At 47.9% G+C, this 24,756-nt stretch overlaps 1 protein-coding gene and 1 non-coding gene across 2 annotated transcripts; one reads left to right on the forward strand and one right to left on the reverse strand.

Moving 5' to 3' along the window:
* Nucleotides 1-20,639: 20,639 nt before the first annotated feature.
* Nucleotides 20,640-21,422, reverse strand: LOC125596450. Its single transcript, XM_048771590.1, has 2 exons — nucleotides 20,847-21,422; nucleotides 20,640-20,756 (listed from the first exon to the last, which is right to left on the reverse strand). Exons 1-2 carry the CDS (start codon nucleotides 21,420-21,422, stop codon nucleotides 20,640-20,642), a joined length of 693 nt encoding a protein of 230 aa, XP_048627547.1.
* Nucleotides 21,423-23,903: 2,481 nt separating this feature from the next.
* LOC125596505 lies at nucleotides 23,904-24,059 on the forward strand. Its single transcript, XR_007331103.1, has one exon. It is a non-coding gene; the product is annotated as a 5.8S ribosomal RNA (ribosomal RNA).
* The last annotated feature ends 697 nt before the right edge of the window (nucleotides 24,060-24,756 follow it).

The following is a 24,756-nucleotide window of genomic DNA, read 5'->3' on the forward strand; positions in this document are numbered from 1 at the left end:
ACACAACCTTTCGTGTTTAACCAGAGAGAAGAGAAGAGAAACGAATTGAAACAGATAAGGAGAGCCGGATGGGACTTAGGAACCGAGCAGAGCCGCGGTGCGGTCGCATGGACCGTCCGTTCGGTCTGATGGAGCCACGGCCCATCACATACCTTGTGAACCACGTCTGGGTTCTCCATGCTCTTCTCCTTGTCTTGATCTCCCATTCTTGACCCGAGTTAGTTCTCAAACGATCAGAGTCGCCGGAACACAACACCACCACAATCGGCCTTTCTCTTGGCCGGAACTCTCTCTTTCTCTCTTTCTTTCTCTCTACGTTTTTCTCTGAGTATTTTACTCTGGAATTGGATAATGAATTCGACCAGAGAGCCCCCATATTTATAGAAAACGAGGGGGGTAAGTCTTGCCCCACGAACAGGCATGACTTGCTAGCGAATGGGCACCATCGGCCAAGGGTTGTCCCCTTTCGGCCACTTGCATCCCTTCGCCCTTTCTGATTGGGTTTGGGGTCGGCCACAAGCCCAACCCAGGCCCCAAGTCTCCTGGACTTAGCCCATGGCCTTGTCCTAAGACCCAACAGCCCATGGCCTCATGGCCGGACCTCACAGCCCACCACTGACCCGGACCCGGACCATCGGCCTAAAGCCCGGACAGTCCGTCTAGCTGAGATGAGCTGACTCTCAGCTGCCTCAGATGAGTGAGCTAGTAGTCCAGCTAGTGGAGCTGACTTAGTAGGGACTGATCTGGAGTGAACTGAACCTAGCTTCATTGAGCTGGCCGAGCTACTCGTCCACTTCGTCCAGCTACCGTCTTACTCGTCCTAGCTGTCTCTTAGCATGTATAAGGTTAAGTCTAAGTTTCCTTAGGTCCTTAACCTTCTTTCTCGACCATGGAACGCTTGCCTTGATGTCCTAAGACATGGCTTGCACGTTTCCTCGAACCATGGCCGTCCCAACAATCCTACTCAGGATTGGGGGCGTGACAGGACACACACTGACACACACTGACACACACAGACAGCCACGGACGTCCTTTGTGTGCTGGCCGACACCCACGGACGTCCGGTGTGTACTGAACAGACAGTCCACGTGGGCCGAAATCACCCGAACAGTTCACAGGAAGGGTCAGCGTGCTGAGTCCAAGGACTAATGTGCTGATATGTGTACTAATGGACAGCCACGGACGTCCTGTGTGCTGACAGACACAGACGGACACACACGGACACACACGGACAGCCACAGACGTCCTGTGTGTGCTGGCGGACACCCACGGACGTCATGTGTGTACTGAACGGACATCCCACGTGGGCCAAAATCACCCGAACAGTCCACGGGAAGGGTCAGCGTGCTGTGCTGACTCCAAAGACCAACATGCTGATATGTGTACTGATGGACAGCCACGGACGTCCTGTGTGTGCTGACGGACACACACGGACAGCCACAGACGTCCTGTGTGTGCTGACGGACACACACGGACGTCCTGTGTGTCCTGACGGACACCCACGGACGTCCCGTGTGTTCTGACGGACACACATGGACACACATGGACAACCACGGACGTCCTGTGTGTGCTGACGGACAGCCACGGACAGCCACAGACGTCCTGTGTGTGCTGGCGGACACCCACGGACGTTCTGTGTGTACTGAACAGACAGTCCACGTGGGCCAAAATCACCCAAACAGTCCACGGGAAGGGCCAACGTGCTGAGTCCAAGGACCAATGTGCTGATATGTGTACTGATGGACAGCCACTGACGTCCTGTTTGTGCTGACAGACACAGACGGACACACACAGACAGACATGGACAGCCACGGACGTCCTGTGTTTGCTGGCGGACACCCATGGACGTCCTGTGTCTACAGACCAGACAGCCCATGTGGCCAAAATCACCCGAACAGTCCGTGGGAAGGGTCAGCGTGCTCTGTCCAAGGACCAACGTGCTGATATGTGTACTGATGGACAGCCACAGACTACCTGTGTGTGCTGACGGACACACACGGACACTCACGGACACACACGGACAGCCACAGGCATCCTGTGTTTTGACGGACACACACGGACGTCATGTGTGTACTGACGGACACCCACAGACGTCCTGTGTGTGCTGACGGACACACACGGACACACACACGGACAGCCACAGACGTCGTGTACGTGCTGACGGACAGCTACGGACAGCCACAGACGTTCTGTGTGTGCTGACGGACACCCACAGACGTCCTGTGTGTACTGAACAGACAGCCCACGTGGGCCAAAAATCACCCAAACAGTCCATGGGAAGGGCCAGCGTGCTGAGTCAAATGACCAACATGCTGATATGTGTACTGATGGACGGCCACAGACGTTTTGTGTGTGCTGACGGACACACACGGACACACATGGACACACACGGACAGCCACTGACAGCCACAGACGTCTTGTGTGTGCTTGCGGACACCCACAGACATCATGTGTGTACTGAACAGACAGCCCACGTCGGCCAAAATCACCCGAACAGTCCACGGGAAGGGCCAGCGTGCTGAGTCCAAGGACCAACGTGCTGATATGTGTACTGATGTACAGCCACAGACGTCCTGTGTGTGCTGACGGACACAGACAGACACACACTGACACACACAGACACACACGGACAGCCACGGACGTCCTGTGTGTGCTGGCGGACAACCAAGGACGTCCTGTGTGTACTGAACAGACAGCCCACATGGGCCAAAATCACCCAAACAGTCCACGGGAAGGGTCAGCGTGCTGAGTCCAAGGACCAACGTGCTCATATGTGTACTGATGGACATCCACGGACGTCCTGTGTGTGCTGACAGACACACACAGACACACGGACAGCCACAGACGTCCTGTGTGTACTGACGGACACACACAGACGTCTTGTGTGTGCTGACGGACACCCACAGACGTCCTGTGTGTACTGACGGACACACACGTACACACATGGACACACACGGACAGCCACAGACGTCCTTTGTGTGCTGACGGACAGCCACGAACAGCCACAGACGTCCTGTGTGTGCTGGCGGACACCCACGGACGTCCTTTGTGTACTGAACAGACAGCACACGTGGGCCAAAATCGCCGAAACAGTCCAAGGGAAGGGCCAACGTGCTGGGTCCAAGGACCAATGTGCTGATATGTGTACTGATGGACAGCCACGGATGTCCTGTGTGTGCTGACGGACACAAACGGACACACACGGACAGACACGAACAGCCACGGACGTCCTGTGTTTGCTGGCAGACACCCACGCACGTCCTGTGTGTACTGAACAGACAGCCCACGTGGGCCAAAATCACCCGAACAGTCCACGGGAAGGGTCAGCGTGCTGAGTCCAAGGACCAACGTGCTGATATGTGTACTGATGGACAGCCACGGACGTCCTTTGTGTGCTGACGGACACACACGAACAGCCACAGACGTCATGTGTGATAGAACCCAGGACCTGGACCAGGACGTGGAGCAGACTCAGCATGGTGACCAGGACGATCAGATCAGTCCAACTGAGGTTCAGCCATTCAGCCGTTCCAGATCAACGGACAGAGCCGTGTACCGGATCGACCCGCGTGCACCCGGACGTGACCTAAGGATGGATCCACGACCTGATGACAAAATCAGCCAAACCACAGGCGTTCTTCCCCGACCCATTCGCCATTCTAGAGCCAACAGTCAAGCCAAAACCCATGATCATCTAGAAGAATCAGATTCTAGACTTAGCCTGTCTTTCCTGGCCCGTTTGGGACGTACCGCACGCCCGGATCAAGCTGATCACGACCTTTCCAACCACTTTGATGATTTCATGATGAATGATGCTTCCAACTACTCCAAAGGAAGGATACTTAAGCCCTCTGAAGATTTGGGTCGAGCTATCTCTTCATCCGTTCATGGATCATCGACGATCAATCATGCGGGCAGCCTTACGTCCGTCCTGCTCCTTACCGCGAACGACCTGATCACCAGAGGATGAACCTGGACGCCTTTGTGAATCTGGACCAGTCAACACAAGAATCCGCACCTTGACCAGTCTTTAGTCAAAGTCTTCATTTCTAGTTTCTATGTCTTGTTTTCATTCATTTCTATTTTCTATGTTGTCTTTTCCCACAAAAGTCTTTATGTTTCTTTGACTCACAAACCTTATAAGTATGTGATGATCCCCCTTAATAAAATTACATCGATTTTCCTTTGCTTATTTTGAGTCTTCTCTCATTGTTCTTTGCTTAGAACATTCATACTTCTCTTGGTGAGGTCATCTCCAAGCGAACCACTTCGTTGTGTTGGACCGGTGCGTCACATCCGACAACCTTCGAATCTCTGGTAGTATCTTTGGGCTAATCCGCAACCCTTAGTGTCACCCCTCGATCCATTAGTTCTCAATCCTCTCGGATCTGAGTTCATATCAACCTTACCGAAAGAGTGATCCTTATTTTGGTTCTATCAAGTGGTATCAGAGCCACTCTCTCGGTAACTCTTTTTCAATCCATTTCATCTCATCTTCCATATTCTTCATCTAAATTTCTTATCTATCTATCTTGAACCCGGGCCCCTCATTACCCCCATAAAAAAAAATGAAAGATCCATATAAAAAAAAAGGAAAAGTATAAAAAAAAAAATATTCCAAAGTTTGATTTGTTTGTGGTGTGGTGGTGGAAGAGAAAGCCTGCTGGCCGAAGAGAAATACGGTCTTTGAGGAGGTTAAGGCGGGTTCCCCTCTAAATCTCTTATCTTTCTCTCTTGATCTTTGTGGTTCACTTGGTTTTGCTCATTGGGTGATCTAGTTTGCTCTCTTAGAACTTTGGGAGGAACTCTCTTGTGTGATTACCAACAAAAATTGAGTGAAACACGTGTGTGGGTGAGGATAAACACCTGAGTGTGTGAGGTTTTTAATCTAACTTTACCTTGTTTAAGTTTTCAGGTAACCATGGATAGTGAAGAAGAAAGAAACCGACCCGGAAATTCATATGCCGGATTATCTAACTTGCAAATGCGTGCTCTCAATGATTCTATGTCTAACTTGTTGAATACAGGTTTGGAGGCGATCCATCAGAGGCTTGATGAACTTCAAGGCCGTCCAACTCAGTCACGAACAAGAACCAGACGTGACCATCCAAGGAGGAACAGCCGGTCCGACCTAGAAATCCGAGAAGAGTCTTATGATGATGATCGATCCATCAACCGTCCAAGGAGAGTTCCTAGGCATCAAAACCGAGGTGATGTCAATCCTTTTGGTAGAAATGAAAGAACCAATGATGGCTTGAGTGGTTTGAAATTGAAAATTCCAAGTTTTGATGGCAAAAATGATCCGGATGCTTTTCTTGAATGGGAAAGAAAAATTGAACTTGTGTTTGATTGTCAAAATTTTTCTGATATTAAAAAGGTTAGACTTGCTGCTGCTGAGTTTACTGGCTATGCTATTAACTGGTATGATCGAGTTGTGACTAGCAGGAGGAGAGCAGGTGAGGCGCCAGTTGATACATGGGATGAGCTTTCCATGCTGATGCGGAGACGCTTTGTTCCCGACCATTACCACCGAGATCTACACCATAAACTCAGGCGTTTGCTTCAAGGTTCTAAGTCAGTTGAGGACTATCACCAGGAGATGGAGACCTTGATGATCAAAGCTGATGTAGAAGAGCCCTTAGACGCCACCATGGCCAGATTTCTTACCGGGCTCAATCGGGACATACAAGACCGCATGGAGCTGGAGGACTATGACAGCATGGAGCAGATGCTACACAAGGCCGTGCTGATCGAGCAACAAGTCAAGAGAAAGGGTCTCACTAAACCGACCTTTGCTTCTAAACCGACCTTTGCTTCTAAGCCAAACTATCAAGACAAGGGTAAGTCTTCTTCCACAACAAATACAGCTTTTAAGACTAATGTCCCTGCTCGTGTTGATAGAGAAAAGAAAGAAGAGGCTACCAAACGAACCAGAGACATCCAATGCTTTAGGTGTCATGGCCTTGGCCACTATGCCAACCGATGTCCAAACCAAAAGGTGATGGTGCTCTTGGAGAATGGAGAAGTCGAATCCGAAGAAGACAAGGAGGATCTCGGACCAGTGTATGATGATGATAATGAGGAAGAAGCACTTGACTTCCCGGTTCATGGTCCCCTTCTTGTTACTAGGAGAGTCTTGGATGACACCACTGATCCCATCTTTGATGAGGAGGTCGATGGAGTGATCAATGAGTTTTGCTCGACCTTTGTGGAGAGTTCTTATCCGATCTATGATGAGGATGTTCTTGAAGAGCCGAGCCATGGTTCACTACTGGTTACTAGGCGTGCCTTGAGTGTCCAACCAAAATCCAATGACAAAGAACAAAGGGAGAATCTCTTTCACTCTAGATGTCTCATTTCTGATAAAGTTTGTTCTTTAATCATTGATGGAGGTAGTTGCACTAATGTGGCTAGTGACACCCTTGTAAAGAAACTTGGGCTTGTTACTCGGCCTCTTTCTCGTCCTTTCAGGTTGGAGTGGCTCAATGAGGCCGGAGAACAGTATGTGAAGGAGCAAGTCACGGTTCCACTTTCCATTGGCCGATATGAGGACGAGGTTGTGTGCAATGTGCTTCCCATGGATGCTTGCCATGTTCTCTTGGGCCGGCCTTGGCAATTTGACAAGAAGGCAGTGCATGATGGTTTCACAAACCGGCATTCATTTGATCATAAGGGAAAGAAGATCACCTTGGTGCCTTTGTCGCCTTCGGAAGTCCATCAAGACCAAGTCCAACTTGAGAAGAACCGAGACCAAGACTCTAAAGCTGATAAACCTGAGACCAGTACCAGGAACTCCAATTTCTTTGTCAAAGAAAGTCAGGTAAGAAAGTCTCTTTGCTCTCAAAAGCCATTTCTCTTACTGATTTATAAAGAGTCTCTCTTGGCCTCATCTTCTTCTGACCTTGCACCGGAGATTCCGAGTGAGTTTTTAGGTATCTTGCAGGATTATTCTGATGTGTTTCCAGAAGAAAATCCCAAAGGATTGCCACCGGTGAGAGGCATTGAGCATCAGATCGATCTTGTTCTGGGCGCCTCTCTACCGAACCGACCAGCGTACCGCACCAATCCAGTCGAGACCAAGGAGCTGGAGAAACAGATCAACGACTTGCTTGAGAAGGGATACATCAGAGAGAGTCTCAGTCCCTGTGCCGTGCCTGTTCTACTTGTACCAAAGAAGGATGGCTCCTGGAGGATGTGTGTGGACTGCCGGGCCATAAACAACATCACGGTAAAGTATCGACATCCTATCCCTCGTCTTGATGATATGCTGGATGAACTCCATGGTTCTAAGTACTTTTCTAAGATAGATTTGAGAAGTGGCTATCATCATATTAGGATGAAAGAAGGTGATGAATGGAAAACGGCCTTTAAAACAAAACTAGGTTTGTATGAGTGGCTTGTCATGCCCTTTGGTCTCACTAATGCACCTAGTACTTTCATGCGCCTAATGAATCATGTCTTGAGGTCTTTTATTGGTCATTTTGTTGTGGTTTACTTTGATGACATTCTTATTTACAGCAAAAGCCTTGATGAGCACAAACAGCATTTGAAATCCGTTCTTGAAGTCCTTAGAAAGGAACGTTTGTTTGCTAACCTTGGAAAGTGTTCTTTTGGCACAGATCATGTGGTCTTTCTAGGTTTTGTTGTAGGTGCAGATGGCTTGAGAGTGGACGAGCAGAAGGTCCAAGCAATCCGGGACTGGCCGATTCCGACCACCATTGGTGAAGTAAGAAGCTTCCATGGCCTTGCCGGCTTCTATAGGCGATTTGTTCAAAACTTCAGTACCTTGGCCGCTCCTCTTACTGAAGTAATCAAGAAGAACGTGGGGTTCAAATGGGGACCAGCTCAGGAAGAAGCATTCGAAATCCTTAAAGGGAAGTTGACTCACACCCCTTTACTTGTACTTCCAGATTTTTCTAAAGCTTTTGAAATCGAATGTGATGCTTCTGGTGTTGGTATTGGTGCTGTGTTGATGCAGGAGGGAAAACCAGTGGCTTATTTCAGTGAGAAGCTTGGAGGAGCCATGCTCAACTACCCCACATACGACCAAGAACTCTATGCCTTGGTGAGGGCCCTTCAAACGTGGCAGCACTATCTTTGGCCTAAGGAGTTCATCATCCACACTGATCATCAGTCTCTAAGACACCTTAAGGGTCAGCAGAAGCTCAACAAGAGGCATGCTCGTTGGATGGAGTTCATTGAGACATTTTCTTATGTGATCAAGTACAAACAAGGTAAGGAGAATGTTGTGGCCGATGCATTGTCTCGAAGGTACACTCTTCTCACAGCCCTTGAAACTAAATTGCTTGGCTTTGAATTTATCAAGGAAGTTTATGCTTCTGATCAGGACTTTAAAGAGATTTTTCGAAAATGCTCAAAAGTTGCTTATGGCAAATACTTTCAAAATTCTGGTTTCTTGTTCTTTGATAACCATTTGTGTGTGCCCCAGTGTTCTTTGAGGGAGTTGTTTCTCAGGGAAGCTCATGGAGGTGGGCTTATGGGACACTTTGGAGTCAAGAAAACCTACAAGGCGGTTCATGACCATTTCTGCTGGCCGAGTATGATGAAAGATGTTGTGAGGATCTGTAGCCGATGTGTGGTGTGCAATAAGTCTAAGCCTAAAGCATCACACCACGGTTTGTACTCAGCTCTACCCATTCCCTCTCATCCTTGGGTAGACATTTCTATGGATTTTGTGCTTGGATTGCCTAGGTCTAAAGCTGGACGAGATTCTATCTTTGTGGTTGTTGATAGGTTCTCGAAAATGGCTCATTTCATTCCTTGTCACAAAACTGATGATGCTGTGCAAGTTGCAGATTTATTCTTTAAGGAAGTTGTTAGATTGCATGGAATGCCTAAGACCATTGTCTCTGATCGTGATGCTAAGTTCCTTAGCTATTTTTGGAAGACCTTGTGGTCTAAGCTAGGTACTAGATTGATGTTCTCTACTACTTGTCATCCGCAAACCGATGGGCAAACTGAAGTAGTTAACCGAACCTTGTCTGCTTTGCTTAGATCTTTGGTTAAAAAGAATCTTAGGACTTGGGAAGAATGTTTGCCTCATGTTGAATTTGCTTATAACCATGCTTTGCATTCAGCTACTAAGTTTTCTCCTTTTGAGGTTGTTTATGGATTTAATCCCTTGTCTCCACTTGATCTTTTACCTTTGCCTTTGAGTGAACGAGTTAGTACAGATGGCAAGAGGAAGGTGGACACGATCAAGAAGCTGCATGAACAGGTCCGTGCCAACATTGAAGCCAAGACCGAGGGCTACAAACGACTTGCAGACAAGAAAAGGAAAGAAGTGATCTTCCAGGAAGGTGATCTTGTTTGGGTCCACATGAGGAAGGAACAATTCCCGAAACAAAGGAAGTCCAAACTCATGCCCCGGGTCGATGGTCCATTCCAGATTCTCAGGAAAGTCCATGACAATGCTTACCAGCTTGATCTTCAGGGTAAGTATGATATCTCTTCAAGTTTTAATGTTTCTGATTTATCTCCTTTTTGCGCAGATGATCCGGATTTGTGGTCAAATCCTTTTGAAGAGGGAGGGAATGATAGAACCCAGGACCTGGACCAGGACGTGGAGCAGACTCAGCATGGTGACCAGGACGATCAGATCAGTCCAACTGAGGTTCAGCCATTCAGCCGTTCCAGATCAACGGACAGAGCCGTGTACCGGATCGACCCGCGTGCACCCGGACGTGACCTAAGGATGGATCCACGACCTGATGACCAAATCAGCCAAACCACAGGCGTTCTTCCCCGACCCATTCGCCATTCTAGAGCCAACAGTCAAGCCAAAACCCATGATCATCGAGAAGAATCAGATTCCGGACTTAGCCTGTCTTTCCTGGCCCGTTTGGGACGTACCGCACGCCCGGATCAGGCTGATCACGACCTTTCCAACCACTTTGATGATTTCATGATGAACGATGCTTCCAACTACTCCAAAGGAAGGATACTTAAGCTCTCTGAAGATTTGGGTCGAGCTATCTCTTCATCCGTTCATGGATCATCGACGATCAATCATGCGGGCAGCCTTACGTCCGTCCTGCTCCTTACCGCGAACAACCTGATCACCAGAGGATGAACCTGGACGCCTTTGTGAATCTGGACCAGTCAACACAAGAATCCGCACCTTGACCAGTCTTTAGTCAAAGTCTTCATTTCTAGTTTCTATGTCTTGTTTTCATTCATTTCTATTTTCTATGTTGTCTTTTCCCACAAAAGTCTTTATGTTTCTTTGACTCACAAACCATATAAGTATGTGATGATCCCCCTTAATAAAATTACATCGATTTTCCTTTGCTTATTTTGAGTCTTCTCTCATTGTTCTTTGCTTAGAATATTCATACTTCTCTTGGTGAGGTCATCTCCAAGCGAACCACTTCGTTGTGTTGGACCGGTGCGTCACATCCGGCAACCTTCGAATCTCTGGTAGTATCTTTGGGCTAATCCGCAACCCTTAGTGTCACCCCTCGATCCATCAGTTCTCAATCCTCTCGGATCTGAGTTCATATCAACCTTACCGAAAGAGTGATCCTTATTTTGGTTCTATCAATGTGTGTGCTGATGGACACACACGGACGTCCTGTGTGTGCTGACGGACACCCACGGACGTCATGTGTGTGCTGATGGACACACACAGACACACACACGGACAGCCACGGACGTCCTGTGTGTGCTGACGGACAACCACAGACAGCCACGGACGTCCTCTGTGTGTGCTGGCGGACACCCACGGACGTCCTGTGTGTACTGAACAGATAGCCCACGTGGGCCAAAAATCACCCAATTAGTCCACGGGAAGGGCCAGCGTGCTGAGTCCACGGGAAAGGCCAGCGTGCTGAGTCCAAGGACCAACATGCTGATATGTGTACTGATGGACAGCCACGGACGTCCTATGTGTGCTGACGGACACAAACGGACACACACTGACACACACGGACAGCCACAGACGTCCTTTGTGTGCTGGCCGACACAGACGGACACACACGGACAGCCACAGACGTCCTGTGTGTGCTGGCGGACACCCACGGACGTCATGTGTGTACTGAACAGACATCCCACGTGGGCCAAAATCACCCGAACAGTCCACGGGAAGGGTCAGCGTGCTGACTCCAAGGACCAACATGCTGATATGTGTACTGATGGACAGCCACGGACGTCATGTGTGTGCTGACGGACACACACGGACACACACGGACAGCCACGGACGTCCTGTGTGTGCTGACGGACACACATGGACACACACAGACAGCCACGGACGTCCTGTGTGTGCTGACAGATAGCCACATACCGTAACAGATGTCCCATGTGTGCTGGCGGACACCCACGGACGTCCTGTGTGTACTGAACAGACAGCCCACGTGGGATAAAATCACCCAAACAGTCCACGGGAAGGGCCAGCATGCTGAGTCCAAGGACCAATGTGCTGATATATGTACTGATGGACAGCCACGGAGGTCCTGTGTGTGCTGACAGACACAGACGGACACACACGGACACACGCGGACAGCCACGGACGTCCTGTATTTGCTGGCAGACACCCACGCACGTCTTGTGTGTACTGAACAGACAGCCCACGTGGGCCAAAATCACCCGAACAGTCCACGGGAAGGGTCAGCGTGCTGAGTCCAAGGACCAACGTGCTGATATGTGTACTGATGGACAGCCACAGACGTCCTTTGTGTGCTGACGGACACATACGGACAGCCACAGACGTCATGTGTGTTCTGACGGACACACACGGACGTCCTGGGTGTGCTGACGGACACCCACGGACGTCATGTGTGTGCTGACGGACACACACAGACACACACACGAACAGCCACGGACGTCCTGTGTGTGCTGACGGACAGCCACGGACAGCCATGGACGTCCTCTATGTGTGCTGGCGGACACCCACGGACGTCCTGTCTGTACTGAACAGATAGCCCACGTGGGCCAAAAATCACCCAAATAGTCCACGGGAAGGGCCAGCGTGCTGAGTCCACGGGAAGGGCCAGCGTGCTGAGTCCAAGGACCAACATGCTGATATGTGTACTGATGGACAGCCACGGACGTCCTATGTGTGCTGACGGACACACACTGACACACACGGACATCCACGGACGTCCTTTGTGTGCTGGCCAACACCCACGAACGTCCTGTGTGTACTGAACAGACAGTCCACGTGGGCCAAAATCACCCGAACAATTCACAGGAAGGGTCAGCTTGCTGAGTCCAAGGACCAACGTGCTGATATGTGTACTAATGGACAGCCACGGACGTCCTCTGTGTGATGACAGACACAAACGGACACACACGGACAGCCACAGACGTCCTCTGTGTGCTGGCGGACACCCACGGACGTCCTGTGTGTACTGAGGAGACAGCCCACGTGGGCCAAAATCACCCAAACAGTCCACGGGAAGGGTCAGCGTGCTGAGTCCAACAACCAACGTGATGTGCCCCAGTCCGAGGATCAGTCCATGGAATCAGATCAGAACGAGGATCAGAACGTCCGGAACAACGCAACTGAGGTTCAGTCCATCGATCGGGCCGAACATACCGCTCGGGCCGTGTATCGTCTTGACCCGCACTCGTCCGGTTTGGAGCTTCAGCATAACCCACGACCAGATGGCCAAATCAACCGTACTGAAGTTCGCCTCTCCCGTCCTGTTCGACATGCTAAGTCCTTTGGTCAAGCCAGAAGTGAAGTTGTTCGAGTGGAATCCAAATCCGACCATGGTCTCTCGCTCTTAAGCCGTCTTGGCCGAACCGGCGATCGTTCTGATGAACTGATCCGACACTTCGATCAGTTCATGAACTTTGATCAGCCAAATCTCTCTAAGGCAAGACTCTTGAGGCTGTCCGAAGACTTAGCCATCTTTTGGCCCGGAACAGTTCATGAAAGTCATCCGTCCGTACATGAAGAACGAACCGGCCGTGTACTTCTTCTCACCGCGGGACGTGCTATCAGTTACATCGAATCTGGACAAGAGTAGCCGAAGAGTTCAAATCGACCAGTCAACATTATTTTCTGTGCTTTGACTAGATCTTGTCTTCTATCTATTTTCTATGTCTCTTTTTCACACATTCTACTTATTATCTTTGACTACAAGTTGTATAAGTATGTGAACACCTCTTTGAGATGAAATAATCGATTTTCCTTATTCATTTTTGAGTGTTCTTTCTTTGTTCTTTGATTAGAACATTCTTGTTCCCTTGGTGAGGTTATATCCAAGTGATTTCCCTTTCTTTGAGCCGGACTTGTGTGTCAAATCAAGCGGCCATTGAGAGTTCTAGTAGTATCATTGGGCTTTCCGCATCCCTTTGTGTCACTAAACAATCCATCAGTTCTCTATCTCTTCAGATCGAGTTCATATCATCAGAACCGGTTGAGTGTTCGTTCCTTAGGGTTCTTCACAACGTGCTGATATGTGTACTGATGGACAGCCACGGACGTTCTGTGTGTGCTGACGGACACACACGAACACACACGGACAGCGATGGACGTCCTGTGTGTGCTGACGGACACCCACGGGCGTCCTGTGTGTACAGAACAGACAGCCCACGTGGGCCAAAATCATCCAAACAGTCCATGGGAAGGGTCAGCGTGCTGAGTCCAAGGACCAACGTGCTGATATGTGTACTGATGGACAGCCACGGACGTCCTGTGTGTGCTGACGGACACACAAGAAGACACACGGACACACACAGACAGCCACAGACGTCCTGTGTATGCTGACGGACACCCACGGATGTCCTGTGTGTGCTGACGGACACCCACAGATGTCCTGTGTGTACTGAACAGACAGCCCACATGGGCCAAAATCACCCGAACAGTCCACGGGAAAGGCCAGCGTGCTGAGTCCAAGGACCAACATGCTGATATGTGTATGATGGACAGCCACGGACGTCCTGTGTGTGCTGACGGACACAGACGGAGACACACAGACACACACGGACAGCCACGGACGTCCTCTGTGTGCTGGCGGACACCCACGGACGTCCTGTGTGTACTGAACAGACAGTCCACGTGGGCCAAAATCACCCGAATAGTCCACAGGAAGGGTCAGCGTGCTGAGTCCAACAACCAGCGTGCTGATATGTGTACTGATGGACAGCCACGGACATCTTGTTTGTGCTGACGGATACACACGAACACAGGCGGACAGCCACAGACGTCCTGTGTGTGCTGACGGACACACACGGACGTCCTATGTGTGCTGACGGACACCCACGGTCATCCTGTGTGTACTGAACATACAGCCCACGTGGGCCAAAATCACCCGAACAGTCCACGGGAAGGGTCAGCGTGCTGAGTCCAAGGACCAACATGCTGATATGTGTACTGATGGACAGCCACGGACGTCTTGTGTGTGCTGACGGACACACACAGACAGCCACGGACAGCCACAGACGTCATCTGTGTGCTGACGGACACCCATGGACGTCCTGTGTGTGCTGACGGACACCCACGGACGTCCTGTGTGTACTAAACAGACAGCCCACATGGGCCAAAATCACCCGAACAGTCCACGGGAAGGGCTAGCATGCTGAGTCTAAGGACCAACGTGTTGATATGTGTACTAATGGACAACCACGGACGTCCTGTGTGTGCTGACAGACACAGACGGACACACACGGACACACACGGACACACACAGACAGCCACAGATGTCCTGTGTGTGCTGGCGGACACCCACGGACGTCATGTGTGTACTGAACAGACATCCCACATGGGCCAAAATCACCCGAACAGTCCACGGGAAGGGTCAGCGTGCTGACTCCAAGGACCAACGTGCAGATATGTGTACTGGTGGACAGCCACTGACGTCCTGTGTGTGCTGACGGACACACACGGACACACACAGACAGCCACGGACGTCCTGTGTGTGCTGACAGACACACACGGACGTCCTGTGTGTCCTGACGGACACCCACGGACGTCCTGTGTGTTCTGACGGACACAACCAATGTCTACTGGTGACAGACTGAAAAAAGTGTTTTGTCTATATAAGGGGTAGGCACTCTTCTGAGCCTACCCTCTGTACCCGAAGGGGTTTGTAGTGTTGGACTGCTCGGTCCAACACTATCGATGGCTGGGTTGAGGTCGAAGGCCGGATTGTCTCCGGTGAATTTTCTGGAACTTTTCCGGCGAATTTTCCGTCGGACCGTTTTGCCCCTAACTTCAAATTTTTGCGCTTGTGTGGTCTTGGCCTGGTTTCATCCGTCTTCCAGTTGCTCTTTTGATTACATCTCAAGAGTGGTTGGAAAGATTGATGTTAGCGGGGCAAATGAACATTCGGCGTATGAGTGGTGATTTGATAGTTAGTGTTTGTAGGCTCTGTGCTCGCGCACCCAACTGCAGACCAACTATCCTCCTCAGTTTCTTCATGAGCATAGTTTTATGCTTGTTGAACTGATCCGGGGCCTGTGTTGCGTACCTATCTGGAAGGAATTGTTAAGCTTTGCTTAAAATGTTATTTGCGGCATCTCCTTCAGTGGGGAAGTCGTGAACACATAAGCCGGCACTTGTGATCCTTGCGTCTTTGCATAATTTATGCATTGTTCGCCAAGGTGAATAAGCTGTTTGCTGAGATCTCGGTTGTGGAAATATTATGGCGGTGACTCGAAGAAATTCTGTCCCGCTAAGCATGTTTGTCTCCAGACAAAAGATGACGGTCAAGTCTGCGTCTGTTCCCACTTTCCCTGTGTTTGCGGGAATATGACGTGGTCTTGCCCTGATTTATGAATGCTACCTGGTTGATCCTGCCAGTAGTCATATGCTTGTCTCAAAGATTAAGCCATCCATGTGTAAGTATGAACGAATTCAAACTGTGAAACTGCGAATGGCTCATTAAATTAGTTATAGTTTGTTTGATGGTAACTACTACTCGGATAACCATAGTAATTCTAGAGCTAATACGTGCAACAAACCCCGACTTCTGGAAGGGATGCATTTATTAGATAAAAGGTCGACGGGGGCTCTGCCCGTTGTTCTGATGATTCATGATAACTCGACGGATCGCATGGCCTTAGTGCTGGCGACGCATCATTCAAATTTCTGCCCTATCAACTTTCGATGGTAGGATAGTGGCCTACCATGGTGGTAACGGGTGACGGAGAATTAGGGTTCGATTCCGGAGAGGGAGCCTGAGAAACGGCTACCACATCCAAGGAAGGCAGCAGGCGCGCAAATTACCCAATCCTGACATGGGGAGGTAGTGACAATAAACAACAATACCGGGCTATTTGAGTCTGGTAATTGGAATGAGTACAATCTAAATCCCATAACGAGGATCCATTGGAGGGCAAGTCTGGTGCCAGAAGTGTATATTTAAGTTGTTGCAGTTAAAAAGCTCGTAGTTGAACCTTGGGATGGGTCGCCCGGTCTGCCTTCGGTGAGCACCGATCGGCTTGTCTCTTCTGTCGGCGATATGTTCCTGGCCTTAACTGGCCGGGTTGTGCCTCCAGGGCTGTTACTTTGAAGAAATTAGAGTGCTCAAAGCAAGCCTACGCTATGTATACATTAGCATGGGATAACATCCTAGGATTTCGATCCTATTTTGTTGGCCTTCGGGATCGGAGTAATGATTAACAGGGACAGTCAGGGGCATTCGTATTTCATAGTCAGAGGTGAAATTCATGGATTTATGAAATACGAACAACTGCGAAAGCATTTGCCAAGTGTTGTAAAAGAATGGGGAAATCATGTATCTTATTTCTGAATAAAAGAGTGGCCGACTCTCTCTCCTCCGGACGCGGCCGCGGCTGGGCCTTGTCGTGGCCTGATGGGCGTTCTATTCTTGTCTTGGTTAATAGCAATCCACTCATAATTTATAACACTCCCCCTTGGATGCTATAACCATATGGGTTTGTATCATGCACGAGGTTGCCTCATTAAAACGTCTCTAGGAAAACCAAAAACCCAAGGTGGGAAATATGGAAACCGTAGACAGGAAAAAGAGTACAACGCACGACACTCCCCCTGATGAAGGCATCACTGAAGATCCTTCAACTGGCACATTCCTATCTGATGAACCAGCTTCTTGAATGTTGAGGTTGGCAGAGACTTGGTGAAGAGGTCGGCTGAGTTGTCACTGGACCGAACTTGAACCTCTTGAACTTCCTTTGCCTTCTGCAGGTCGTGGGTGAAGAAGAACTTGGGCAGGATGTGCTTTGTTCTATCTCCCTTGATGTATCCATCTTTGAGCTGAGCTATGCAAGCTGCATTGTCCTCATAGATGATCGTTGGCTCTTCTTTTTCTTTTCCCCCGGCCAGACCACTCTCTTTCAGGATGTGGCCGGTCATGTTCCTCAACTAAACAAGCTCTCGGCTTGCTTCATACATGGCTATGATCTCGGCATGATTAGATGATGTGGCCACTAAGGTCTGTTTCGTGGTCCGCCAACATACTGCAGACCCATTGTGCATAAACTCATAGCCTATCTGAGATCTAGCATAATGTGGGTCAGAAAAGTACCAAGCGTCTGCATACCCGGGCAAACTCTCTCCTGGCTGGCCGGTATAGAACAATCCGAGGTCTTTTGTTCCTTGCAGATATCTGAACAGATGTTTTATTCCGTTCCAGTGCCTAAGAGTCGGACATGAACTGAATCTAGACAGTAAGCTCACGGCAAAGCTGATGTCCGGTCTAGTATGACTAGCTAAATACATTAAAGCTCCAATGGCACTTAAGTAAGGCACTTCCGGCCCGAGTGTCTCCTCATCCAGCTTCTTAGGTCCGAATGGATCCTTCTCTAGGTCTAAGGACCTCACGACCATAGGACTCGACAAGGGATGAGCCTGGTCCATATTAAACTGCTTGAGTATCTTTTCTGTATAAGTCTTTTGATGCACAAGGATTCCTTTCTCTACATACTCAAATTGGAGTCCCAAACAGAACTTAGTTTTCCCTAAGTCTTTCATCTCGAATTCTTTCTTTAGACATTCGACTGTTTGGGAAATCTCTCAGAGGTTCCTATAATATTCAGGTCGTCCACATAAACCGACATTATCACAAAGCCCTTGCTGTCGAATTTCTTTATAAAGATACATGGACTTATTGGATCGTTCTTATAACCCTCTTTCACTAGGTACTCTGATAATCTGTTGTACCACATTCGACCTGATTGTTTCAAACCATATAAGGCTTTATTCAGCTTAATACAATGCTGTTCTCGAGAACCTTTCTTATCTTTGAGCTCAATACCCTCTGGAACTCTCATATGAATTTCATTATCCAGTGGACCATATAAATATGCAGTCACTACATCCATTAGGCATAAATCAATTTTCTCTTTTACGGCCAGACTGATTAGGTATCTCAATGTAGTTGCATCCACCAAGGGGACTATGTCTCCTCATAATCTATTCATGGTCTCTGTGAGAATCCTTGTGCTACAAGCCCTGCTTTGTATCTCACTACTTCTCCTTTCTCATTTCTCTTTCTCATAAAGACCCATTTGTATCCCACTGGTTTGACATCACTTGGTGTCCGGATTATAGGGCCAAAAACGCCTCTCTTTCTCAATGATTCTAACTCCACGTTTATAGCTTCTTTCCATTTGATCCAATCTGATCTCTGCATGCATTCTTGTATGGACGTGGGTTCTAGATCCTCATCTATATCCATGATCTCAAGTGCTACCTTGTATGCAAATATATCATCGACGTCGATATCTTTTCTGTTCCATTGTGTTCAAGACATCATATAGTTTATAGAGATCTCTTGATTGTCCGGCCCTGGCGTCCCATGAAGTCCAGCATCCCGAACCTCACTATGCGGAACGGCTGGATCATTTGGTGTGGCCGGCCCACTCGGCTCGACCGTTCTGGTCGGTTCAGCCGGTCCATCAATATCCTGGACGGTTTCGTTGATGCTCTCGGATCCAGCACCTCTCTTGGACTTCCGAGGCTGTTTATCTTTGGAACCAATTGGTCTACCACGTTTCAAACGTTGTTTAGACTCTGTAGCCACTTGACATTGTCCCTTCTGGACATCTATTCTTATGGGTGCATTACAAGCCGGGATATATGACTTTGTCACTCTATTTGGGTCAGCAAATGTATCTGGCAGTTGATTAGCTAGCTTTTGAAGATGTATAATCTTTTGGACTTCCATATCACACTCTTTTGTCCGAGGATCTTGCCAAGATATTGATGGTCGAGACCATTCTATTTCTTTAATCAACTGGCTGTTATCTCCCCCTAAGGTCGGATATGTGGACTCATCAAACCGTGAGTCTGAGTATCTGGCCTTAAACAAATCACCGGTTGTTGGATCAAGATACTTTATAATAGTTGGGGAGTCATATCCAACATATATTTCCATCCTCCTCTATGGTCCCATCTTGGTTCTCTGTGGTGGAGCAATTGGAACGTAAACGGCACATCCAAATTTTTTGATGTGGGACATGTCTGGCTCATGACCCGTAAGTAACTGGGATGGTGAATATCTATGCTCACTAGATGGCCTGATGCGAATCAGTTCTGCTGCATGTAAAACCGCATGTCCCCACGCTGATACCGGGAGTCTAGACTTCATTAGTAATGGTCTGGCTATCAGTTGGATACGTTTAATGAAGGATTCGGCCAAGCCGTTCTGTGTATGCACATGTGCCACGGAGTGTTCTACATTTACGCCCATGGACATACAGTATTCATTAAACGCCTGGGACGTGAACTCACCAGCATTGTCTAGACGTATAGTCTTTAGAGGGAAATCTGGAAAGTGTGCTCTCAGTCTTATTATCTGAGCAAGCAGGCGTGTAAAAGCCAAGTTTCGTGTGGATAGTAGACAAACATGCGACCATCTGGTTGATGCATGAATCAGGACCATGAACTATCTAAACGTCCCACTAGGTGGGTGTATTGGTCCACATATGTCTCCTTGAGTCCTTTCCAGAAAGTTTATAATCTCTTTATTAACTTTGTCTGGTGATGGCCTTGTTATGAGTTTCCCTTGTGCACATGCTGCACATGTGAGATTGTATGGGACAACTCCTTTGAATGTGTGCCCTTGTGAATTCATCATCAACTTTCTCATTATACTAGTACCGGGATGGCCAAGCCGGTTATGCCATAGAGTGAAAATTTCGCAGGCATTAGCCTCGATCATACTGATCTTTGCATAGTATAGACCAGTAGACATTGCAGGTATGGTCTCTAGGATCTTCTTATTGCCTTTGGTGATCGAAATTATGTTAAGGAATTCTTAATTTCCTTCTTCCCATGTTTCAAGATGGAAACCATTCAACCTTATGTCTTTGAAACTCAATAAGCTTCTTCTAGAGCTTGGGGAATACAAGGCGGTTTTGATCTCTAGATGAGTGCCCTTAGGCATCAATACATAAGCCTGGCCGTGACCTTCAATCAGGCTGGCTACACCTGCAATGGTGTGTACATTTGCACTTTGTATTTTGAGATTCATGAAGTATCTTTTGTCTCTAAGTATTGTGTGACTTGTGCCACTATCCACCACGAGTATACTCATTTCATCTTTCATTCTATAAGTAATAAGATTTCTAATCTCAGAGACCTTATAAAACTTTAAAACTTTCTTATTATAAAAGTCAGAACACCAATCAATAAAAATAAAAACACCAAAGCAATCATAAAGCAATAAGACAAATTATGTCGAAATCTAGTATTTTAGACAATCAGAAGTCTCAAAATCCATTAGGTCATCATTAGAAAAGTCGGAATCATCATCAGCATCATATCCGGAATCATGAACCATGTGAGCCTCCGGGTTCTTGTTCTTGAGACTCTCTTGATAGAGTTCACATAAGTGCTTAGGAATTCTACAATTCTTGGCCCAATGGATGTCCATCCCACATCTGTGACAAACAGATTTGGGCGAGTAAGACGGTTTGGATATGCCGCCTCGACCTCGGCCATAACTGCCTCGGCCACGCCCATAGTTGGAACCACGACCACTGTTATTGTGGTTTCCTTTCCAGCTGGTCGAGTAGTTGTCTCGGCCGTTCGAGTAGTTGTCACGGCCACACCTCTTGTATCCACCTCGGCCTTTGCCGTGTGATCTCTTATCATTCTGGACGTAGTTGCACTCATTGGGATCTTTCTTTTCAACCTCATGGGCTTCTGGCAATGCTGCTGTTCCAACAGGTCTAGCTTCACTGTTCTTCATCAGGAGCTCATTGTTTGCCTCGGCCAGTAGTAGGCACGAGATTAGATCGGTATATGTGGTGAAGCCTTTCACTCTGTACTGCTGTTGCAGTATCATGTTCGATGCATGGAACGTAGTGTATGTCTTCTCAAGTAACTCTTCCTCAGTTACTTCTTCACCACAAAGCCTTAGCTTCGAGACTGTCTTAAACAAGGATGAATTGTACTCATCCACTGACTTAAAATCTAAGAATCTGAGATTCTTCCAGTCATCTCTAGCCTTTGGAAGTAACACCATTTTCTGGTGATCATATCTATGCTGTAAAGCATTCCAAAGGTCTAGTGGATTTTCTATTGTCATGTACTGATCTTTTAGACGTTCAATGAGATGATGGCGTATAAAACTTATAGCCCTGTATCTATTCTTATCATTCTCATTGTTGTCCTTGGTGATAGTATCACCAAGTCCCTTTGACCTTAAGCTGATCTTTGTATCTAGCTCCCACTGCAAGTAGTTATCTCCAAAGAGATTAAGGGCTGCATAGTCTCTGTTTGCTATTTTCGACATATGAATCACATTATCATTCGAAATTTTAGGTTCACAATGTGATCATGTGGCCGAAGATAATCAACAAGCTCGGCCACAACAAGTCTTATGCATTCATGAAAATTAATCAATTCTAATCGACCATGGTGCTATCAAACATAAGGCCACACGGCCATGTAGGTCTACTAATGCAAACAATCTTAAGTTTGTGTGATCTACATGCTGGTCGATATTTTAAAACAGTACTAATGCAATTTTATATTCAGATTCATGTAAACAACCTTAATCAATCCGTTAATACTTTTATAGAACTAGGGTTTTGATATAAACTCTAGCAATCTTAGATTAAGGTTTCAAGGCCTTTAGGATTTAAATTCTAGATCAGATTATTTCAATCAATCTAACCATCCTAAACCTCAGATTTATCAAAATTCAATCAAGCAAGAACAATCTAAAATTGGATTCTAGCTTTTAGATCTAGGGTTTTCGATTCCAACATTAGGGTTTCTCAAATTCAGATCAAGACAATCAAAACAATCAATCATGTTCTAGTGGAATCAATCTTGTTACTAGTTATGAGATTTGTAGATTTTAATTGTGTAGTTTCTAGGGTTTCATCAAGAACAAAGTTTCCATAATAATGGATTAGGGTTTTGTTCTATCTAGGTTCTCAGATCACGGTATACCTTTGTTTGTAGGGGTTTAGAACCGGACAACCAAAGAACGGATAAAACTTCGAGCTGAGACGGATGAACGCTTGCTGTCTCCTATCGGGTCGCGAACGGGGTCAGACGCGAGCTGAGGACGGACGCGAGCTGAGGACGGACGCGAGCTTGTCTCGGGTGCGATGTGTCTCGGACGGACGTGTGCTTTCTCGGGTGTGAGCTGAGGACTCGTACTGAGCTGAGGATGTTCGAGAGTTGAGGACGTCTAGGTTTTTAGAACGGACGAAGAACGTCTCTAGGGTTTAAGATGAGTCGCCGGTTTTATGCTTTTAGGTTTCTATTTTGTCTCAAGGTTTTAGAGGCTATCGTGCTGATAAAGTGTTGTAAAAGAATGGGGAAATAGTGTCTCTTATTTCTGAATATAAGTTCCCTTTATGTAGGGGTTACAAGATAAGGATAAAAGGAAAGAGTACAAATCCTAATCAAAGAGGAAACAGGAAAACTACTAAAGATAAAGATGAAGATAAAAGGAAAACATCCTAATCCTATAGTCGGCCAAAGAGTGGCCGACTCTCTCTCCTCCGGACGCGGCCACGGCTGGGCTTGGTCGGTGCCTGATGGGCCTTCTCTTCTTGTCTTGGTTAATAGCAGTCCACTCATGATTTATAACACCAAGGATGTTTTCATTAATCAAGAACGAAAGTTGGGGGCTCGAAGACGATCAGATACAGTCCTAGTCTCAACCATAAACGATGCCGACCAGGGATCAGCGGATGTTGCTTTTAAGACTCTGCTGGCACCTTATGAGAAATTAAAGTTTTTGGGTTCCGGGGGGAGTATGGTCGCAAGGCTGAAACTTAAAGGAATTGACGGAAGGGCACCACCATGAGTGGAGCCTGCGGCTTAATTTGACTCAACACGGGGAAACTTACCAGGTCCAGACATAGTAAGGATTGACGGAGTGAGAGCTCTTTCTTGATTCTATTGGTGGTGGTGCATGGCCGTTCTTAGTTGGTGGAGCGATTTGTCTGGTTAATTCCATTAACGAACGAGACCTCAGCCTGCTAACTAGCTACGTGGAGGCATCCCTTCACGGTCGGCTTCTTAGAGGGACTATGGCCGTTTAGGCCAAGGAAGTTTGAGGCAATAACAGGTTTGTGATGCGCTTAGATGTTCTGGGACGCACGCGGCGACGTGGGTGGTTCGCCGTCTGCGACGTCGCGAGAAGTCCACTAAACCTTATCATTTAGAGGAAGGAGAAGTCGTAACAAGGTTTCCGTAGATGAACCTGCGGAAGGATTATTGTCGTACCCTGGAAACAGAACGACCTGAGAACGATGAAACATCACTCTCGGTAGGCCGGTTTCTTACTGTGCCTGCCGATTCCGTGGTTATACGTTAATCCATGCCCAAGACTTCAGTTTTGGTCGAATCGTACGCATAGCTTCCGGATATCACCAAACCCCGGCACGAAAAGTGTCAAGGAAAATGCAACTAAACAGCCTGCTTTCGCCAACCCGGAGACGGTGTTTTTATGGAAGCAGTGCTGCAATATAAAGTCTAAAACGACTCTCGGCAACGGATATCTCGTCTCTCGCATCGATGAAGAACGTAGCGAAATGCGATACTTGGTGTGAATTGCAGAATCCCGTGAACCATCGAGTCTTTGAACGCAAGTTGCGCCCCAAGCGTTCTGGCTGAGGGCACGTCTGCCTGGGTGTCACAAATCGTCGTCCCCCCATCCTCTCGAGGATATGGGACGGAAGCTGATCTCCCGTGTGTTACCGCATGCGGATGGCCAAAATCCGAGCTAAGGACGCTAGGAGCGTCTTGACATGCGGTGGTGAACTCAAAGTCCCTGCCTAATGTCAGCTCTGTTAGACAACCAAGCATAAGAAATAATAAACATTCCCAAACATAAGATATAACTATAAAAACATAAATCCTACAAGTTCAGAAAATAAAAAGACAAGTTCATAATAGGAGGATAAGAGATAGAGATATGAGGACTAGTCGGTGTCCTCGTCAGTCGCCTCATCGTCCTCCGGGGAAGGGTCCCAGCATGCTGGTGCTGGTGCTGGTGCCTGCGCTCCTATAGCTCTCCTGCTCCGACAAGACACTCTAGCCCAGATGGCCTGAAGAGCGTCCACCACGAACATCTGAAAGTCTCCCTGGTCGTGCATGGGGATGTCTGGTATGTTCGGGAAGTCGGGGAGAGGCGGTGTTTGTGCGTCCTGAGCTCTGGTACGGCGAATGATGGGAGGTCGGCGTGACATGTTCTGGGGGTTGCGGAGAAATGCCTTGTCTGGCATGCATCGAAGCTGCTCCACACTGTTCCCGAAATCAGTGATCCTTCTGTCCGGTAGGGGTAGAAGGCGATGCTCACCGCGGATCCTGAAACGCCAAAGTTTCCCTTCCTC

The sequence above is a fragment of the Brassica napus genome, unplaced genomic scaffold, assembly GCF_020379485.1.
Source record: "Brassica napus cultivar Da-Ae unplaced genomic scaffold, Da-Ae ScsIHWf_1216;HRSCAF=1740, whole genome shotgun sequence".
Lineage (NCBI taxonomy): Eukaryota > Viridiplantae > Streptophyta > Magnoliopsida > Brassicales > Brassicaceae > Brassica > Brassica napus.